Source organism: Rhinichthys klamathensis, unplaced genomic scaffold (assembly GCF_029890125.1).
Source record: "Rhinichthys klamathensis goyatoka isolate OS25496 unplaced genomic scaffold, OSU_Roscu_1.1 h1tg000205l_1, whole genome shotgun sequence".
Taxonomy (NCBI): Eukaryota; Metazoa; Chordata; class Actinopteri; order Cypriniformes; family Leuciscidae; genus Rhinichthys; species Rhinichthys klamathensis.
In genome coordinates, this window is record NW_026606730.1 from 682,472 (window position 1) to 689,441 (window position 6,970).

A 6,970-nucleotide genomic window follows, 5' to 3' on the forward strand; every position below is an offset into this window, starting at 1 on the left:
CTTGTTTTGGTTGAATCAGCACATGTTTTATGTTTATTTTTGTATCTGATTGATCGTAGGTCTCATTGATCTGAACTCGTGTTTTTTTTATTTTTGAGGAGAATAAAACTGAGGCGCACGAGTTCAGATCAATGACACCTACACAAATAAACATGAAACATGTGCTGATTGAACCAAAACAAGTTGATAAAAAGATTGAACACAGCATAACAACACAGCATGTTTGTGTAGGCCGGTCAGTTTTGATCTCGAAACACCACAAGTGTAACAATGTGGAAATGAAAATATTATCAAATTTCTCAGCATTTTTGGGGAAAAAGAAAATCACCAGAACTCAACATGAGGGTTAAACTTCTTTATTAAAGTCCCCCTGTGGTGAAAATCCAGCTTTTAATGTTATTTATGTGTCTATGTGGTGTTTTTAATACGCTTTAACTGTGTAAGTTCATAAGTCGACAGCATTGCTGAGTATTTCCTCCTTAAAACTGCAGTGAACCAAAGACAGTCTCAAAAACACGGTTTGAAATCGCTGGTGTTTCTGACGTCACAAACGACCTTGTAACCAATCAGATCAATGTGTGATCATCAACCAGTGGATCTCTGAGCTGAGTGAGTGAGTGGAGGCGGGGCTCATTTGCATATTCATAGAACCGTGCATACTAAATGAGGCAAGGGTGTCGAGTTACATTCAAGATAGTTGTTGAGTGTGTGTGTGTTCTCTGGTCTCAGCAGATTCGCTGTTCAGTGGTCTGGGTCTCGGCGCTGTGGTGGGTCTCGGACTGGCGGCTCTTCTTCTCCTGCTGGCTCTGGTGGACGTCGGCTGCTTCTTCTTCAGACACTGCGGTCTCCTCATGTTCATCAGCCGCAAACTCTGCAGCAAGAAGACCACGACCAGCGGCAAGAGCAAAGAGCTGGAGGAGGGCAAAGCCGCGTACCTGTGAGTGACTCGCTCCATCCTCTCTCTCTCTCTCGCACCTTCTGTGATGCTCTGCGTTTGAAAGAGTGTATGTGTGTGCAGAGCCGTCGCCAGGACATATAGAATGGGGGGGCATTTCATTTTCATGGGGGGGCACCCTTTTTATGATGAGATCTACAAAACAGACAGTCACAAAAACAATAACATCCTCTATTTAGTCTAATATAACTGAAATAGACCAAATTCTATATTTAAACAACACCAAAACACAAAATATTAAGTTTCTGAATCTGATCATAGGCGGAGGGTGAACCAACACCATGAGGATATGCGCTTCCCCTTTAAAAACATTTACTAGGCTATATGCAGGATTTGACATGGCAGAAAGCTCGCAAAGAGCGCCTATTTTATTATCTTTAAAAAGCGGTTATACAACTTCATCGCGATCTCACAAAGTTCCTAGGCTATCAGTAAAGCTGATACACAATAATGCCTTATTAGCATAGCCTAACTGCTTATTATAACGAGAGGATTTCCACGCGCATAGAACTAATCCACTCACCGCTCAAAACACCGGAGTTTAGCCAATATTCTTTTATTACGGAGAAAACTGATCCTAGACCAGCATTTATGGACAGCTTTTCCCTCTAAAAGCAATCAGAAGTAAGTAGCTAATATGGAAGCTTGTTTTCGCCACGGAATTAAAAAAATTAAAAGATAATTGCGACTTTTTATCTCACAATTCTCACATGGATTTCTCTCAATTCAGAGTTTTTCCTCACAATTATGACTTTATAACACGCAAATGTGACTGTATATCACTCAACTCTGACTTTATAACTTGCCATTTTGATTTTATATCACGCAATTCTGAGAAGAATTACCTTTTTTTACGTGGAAACAGTAGGCTGTTTTTAGCAGGCAAATGAATCAGAAAATTCGACAAGCCCGCTCGGCCAGGGGAAGGTAGGCCTTGCGCAGAGCCTTACACGCTCCGACTAATTTTCATATTTCTGAAGACTAATGTGTTATTTAAAATTACAGAGATTAGTGCACCTGTGTGCTAAATGCTGCTGACGACATTTCGTTATGGAATACGTGGATACGTTTTTTTGCTCTCAATAGTAAGTTTGCTCAATGACCATATGATTAGGGGGGCACGTTGTGTCATCTGGGGGGGCACGGCCCCCTAACGCCCCCCCTTGGCGACGGGCCTGTGTGTGTGTGTGTGTGTGAGGATTTCAGAGATACAGTCAAACCAAAATGTATTCAGACTCCTTCAACATTTCTCACATTATCACAGTTTATTCGCTATAATGGTGATAAACATGAGCAGAACTCAGAGTTCTCAGATCAGTGGATATTTGACTGGTTTTGTCCGTCCTTCTGTTCGACTCTCACACATGAATTATGTTGAATATCTGTCAGCTGTTAAATTGAACTACACAATTAGATAATACCAGTTTAGCTCAACCAGTGACCAAGCAATGCTTCATGTTGTTCAGTGTGTGTGTAAAAAGAGCATTAGCAATTACAGAAAACACACTTCAGCAAAACATGATCAGCTCAAAGTGTCCGAATCATTTCTGCTCCCAATCTTTACTGGTAGTCACTGTATGAAGAATTATTGGGTGTAATCAGTGGTTAAATTGGCTTTTATAGGGAGGGGGAGCCCGCATTTACGGTGAATGGTCATCATTCAAAATCATGCTGTAAAATGATTTAATGTGTTTTTACACCAAAAAGGCTCTTTTTCCAGTATTAATGTGTAAAGTAGGGCTGAGTACGTATTTAAACAAAGAGAAATACTTTACAATTCACTTTTTTTAATTATTTTTTTACCTTTAATGTTAACAGACAGCAACGGATTCCACCCTCGGGAAATGTATGAAATTGAACATGTTTGAAAATATTGTTTGGCAAATATCTTTTTAAAACAAGAAAAAATGTTGATTTAAAAGAATCAGGGCCAATTTCTTTGGCAATTAGTTGTTTGATTTAATCACACCGACACGCAGGGCCGTACGGGGTTTTTTATAAATAAAAGTTCCCAAAAATTATGTTGCTAGTCGGGTTTGGGGGCATGGCCCACCAAGAAAATTTTGGTTTTCCTGATCTCAACATGTCCATTTTAAGGTGTTTGGAAGGCCAAAAAAAAAAAGACAACAGTAGCTTTAAAAGCATGTCAGTGGTCAACATGAAGTAGGCCTATTTTATCAGATAACAGATTCTTTAACATGAGAATCAGTTTAAATGTCGCAATGAGTGATCCACACTATAAAATGGAAATGCAGAATGTTTATGCATATTGTTGACAATACACAATCACATATTCGAAACGGGAATGTCCTTAAATAAGAAATGATTCAAGGATTCTTTTGTAGATGTTACATTTCAAACAAACCCCAATGCAATCATTCTGTGCCCAGAGGCATATGGGCAATTAGTATGAGCATCAAAGATCAGTTTCAGCTACTTTTCTTTCCTAAGTTAATCAATATTTTTGGACTAGCCAATCTGTTCATTTAATCAATGGTTCAATTGTTCAGTCATAAAGACAGTCACTTGTCGCCGCCTTCTGGCTTAATGATGCAAGTTGCGCAAACACAAACAAAAGTTTTGAGTGATACAAACAGTGAAAAGTCGAACACATTCGAGGTAACTTTATACAAATATATTTATACAATAATAATGGCAATATATTTAATAGGGTGCTTGTGTTGTTAAATTGAGCTTATAGTATCCACTGTCTTTGATCAAACTGAGTATTTCTGTCGATCATTTAAAAGTTCTATCGACAAACAGCTGTTTAGATTAGCTACTTGCATCTTATCTCGCACGGTATGCCCTTTGTGAAGCGTGAAGCGTCGCGTTTGCGCTTCTGTGAGCATAAATCCCACTTGCTTTGATTGGACTCAAACATTTTGACATTGACGTGCGGGTGCTCAGCTCAGACGAGAAGGTCAGTTATCGTTGCGATGGGCGAATCATTGCAGCACCAAATTCGAGTTAATATTAGCCAATTATTTCATAACTTTGATTATATTCACTCAACAAATTTTATATTTTTGGTGCTGAAGGAGACGGAGCTGAGCTCCGGCAGGGTGTGTTGTGGACCCGAGGAGGCGGAGCTGCGCTCCGGTGCGCTCCGCCCCAATTTAACCTATGGGTGTAATATGTCTCAGTTTACTTTATTTTGCTCTCCTCACTTACAGAAATGAACTATAGTGTCTGAATCATTTTTGGTTTGACTGTATTCTGGCTGCTCAGACTGAAAAACCAGCTTAAATCAGCTGTTTTTTCAGTCTCACAATGAAAACATCACTGCCGTTTAAAGTAGCTTGAGGGAAATAACTACTTTTATTCAGCAAGAATGCATTAAATTGATCAAAAGTGACTTTTTATAATGTTACAAAGGATTCTATTTCAAATAAATGCTGTTCTTTTTAACTTTCTGTCCATCAAAGAATCTCGTAAAATTACATTTATCAGTTTAACAGCTGTTTTCAACACTGATAATAATCATAAATGTTTCTTGAGCATCAGATCATCATATTAGAGTGATTTCTGAAGGATCATGTGACACTGAAGACTGGAGTAATGATGCTGGAAATTCAGCTTTGATCACAATGTTATAATGTATTCACATAGAAAACTGTTCATTTGAATTGTAATCATTTTTCTTCACTGTTTATACGGTGTTTTTGATCAAATAAATGCAGCCTTAAGAGACTTTTTGAGAGAGCAAGCCAACAAATGCTTTCTTTGCAATGCACTGAACATGCAGATTAACTGAGATCTGCAAGTTTAATACTCTTAATCAAACTAAAACTCAAGCTATGAGGCCAAAATATCATTGAAACTGTACAGAATCCACTGATCGAGGTTAAAATGTAAGAGTTGTTTGGTTGTGAAAACGTTTGAACGACGTTGCCTTTGTAAGACTAAAGTGTTTCATTTCAATTATTTTATAATCATTTTAACGTTCATATGTGAATATCATTCTCAGAATCTGATGAAACGGACAGTAATTATCTAATGATGAGGGTTGAATTTCAATTATTTCATATTTTCCCATTATAAGCGCTGTTGATAATCTGCACATATAGACATGCAGTAATCTGCTGGTTTAATGCGGTTCTGCTGTGTGAGTTCAGTAAAGGATCAGACCGAGGGTTGAGCATTAGTCAGACCTCATGAGATTCCTCTGTCTGCATTCGACGAGCATAAAGTCCAGCGTCAGTGGATTCACCATCATCTCAAGTTTCTTATGGCACATTTGTTCAGCTGTATTATTCCACACACACACACACAGCTAGTCCTTGTTGTGTGATGAGCATTGAGACAGAAGTCAGAATAAAACCTAAATCTAAAGATTTAGATTCAATTTTCATTCCATGAAGAATAAATTATATTAAAACGTGTTGAAACAGCTTTTAATAGACATGTATATATATGTAGACTTATTTCATAAGGCAGCATTGCTAATTTTTCTATTTTTAAAATTTGTATCATTTATCAAGTCTTTTTAATTTTTTTCTATTTTGCTTTTATTTATTTTTATTTCAGTTTTATTTTTTTATTTTAGTACTTCAGCTTAAACTTCACTTAGTTGCTAAGGCAACATTGCTAATTTCAAGTTTAATTTTTTTTTTTTCATCTGATAGGTTCATTTCAATTTAATGCAATTTAATAATATTTTGAACTAAGGAAATGTTATATTTTCAGTTTTCATTTTAATTGTAGTGTTTTTTTGTAATTTTTTTGCGCTTTTGTCATTTTTCATAGTTTTTTATTTTAATTTTGCTTTTGTCTTCATTTACATTTTTTTGTGATTTTAGTACTTCAGCTTAAACTTATTTCATTTCACTTTAGTTGCTAAGGCAACGTTGCTAGTTTTTTGTTTTAAGTTTTTAAAAAGAAATGTAATATTAATATTTTAATTCAATTTAAAATGTAAATTTAAAATGAATTAACAAAGATTTTTTGATCTGCTTTTGCTTTGATCTTTTAATATTTAAATTAGTTTTCATTTATTTTTATTTATTGTTCCTCTGCCACTTCCCTATTCTTATATATTTTATCTTATATATATATATTGTTATAGTTATCATATTTGCTGTGAACGGGCCTTAGCAATTAATCTGTGAGGTAGTGAATAGTTATAGTTCTCAAATCATTATAGTAATCTAATATTTAACAGAATCAGAAATAACTCTATGGTTTGGGTCGTTTTTATAATTAATTTCTCAGATAGTGTTTTGGTTTGACTTTAGACATTGCAGCTACATGTGAATTAACAGTCATTAGAGTATTAGTAGACTGTTGGGTTCGGGTTATTAGAATAAGTTTACATGTAGTTGATGATATATATAGTCAGTAGAATATCTGAAGTTAGCAGTGTTTTTTTGTGTCATGTGACTTCTGTCGTGGCATGCTAATGAGATGCGTGACATCATCAGGTGTGTGTGTGCGGCTCTTCTGTCCTCAGAAAGCTCCCGCTGAAGGAGGAGAACGGTAAAGAGGTTCTGAAGCCGGATCTGATCGAGATCAAGGTCCACTCGGACAACAGCCTGCACACGAAACAGGACGACAGCAAAGCGTAATGCGAACTGAGACCACAAAAGAGAAAAGAAAAGAGAAGAAAAAAAAGAAAAGAAATCAATCTTCTTCACTAATGTAAATATGTTCAAATATAAACTGAGTTTTTTTTGTGATAAATCTACTGTTGTTTCTATTCGCGCCGGCTCCAGCACTTCTGTTTCCATCTCGCTGTTCTGGAGGATCTCTCAGAGACGACCCGGTGGATTCCCAGGCCGACTTCTACTTTCCAGACACGTCGAGTCCGAGTTCTGTCCAGCATTGTGGCATAAACACTTCAATAAATCATGCTCTTCCTCAGTATTTCTGTCTGGTTTTCCAGCACAAATATCTAAACATTCTTAAATCAAGATACAGGAGAAGCAAAACGACTCTTGTTTACTGAAAAATCCATCAAAGTTAAGTGAGTTTATACTTAAAACATGGAGAAGAAGAAATATATATATATATATA

General features: G+C 36.5%; 1 protein-coding gene across 2 annotated transcripts in view; it reads left to right on the plus strand.

Moving 5' to 3' along the window:
* zgc:152904 (uncharacterized protein LOC767777 homolog) overlaps positions 1 to 6,673 on the plus strand; it is a 311,922-nt gene extending 305,249 nt beyond the window's left edge. The window contains exons 16-17 of one of the 2 annotated variants that reach the window (XM_056263279.1): positions 730 to 937; positions 6,408 to 6,673. In XM_056263279.1, coding sequence (XP_056119254.1) covers positions 730 to 937; positions 6,408 to 6,522 — 323 coding nt within the window. In that variant the 3' untranslated portion in view covers positions 6,523 to 6,673. The remainder of the gene's footprint in view (positions 1 to 729; positions 938 to 6,407) is intronic. The other variant, XM_056263280.1, reaches the window with a different exon arrangement.
* The last annotated feature ends 297 nt before the right edge of the window (positions 6,674 to 6,970 follow it).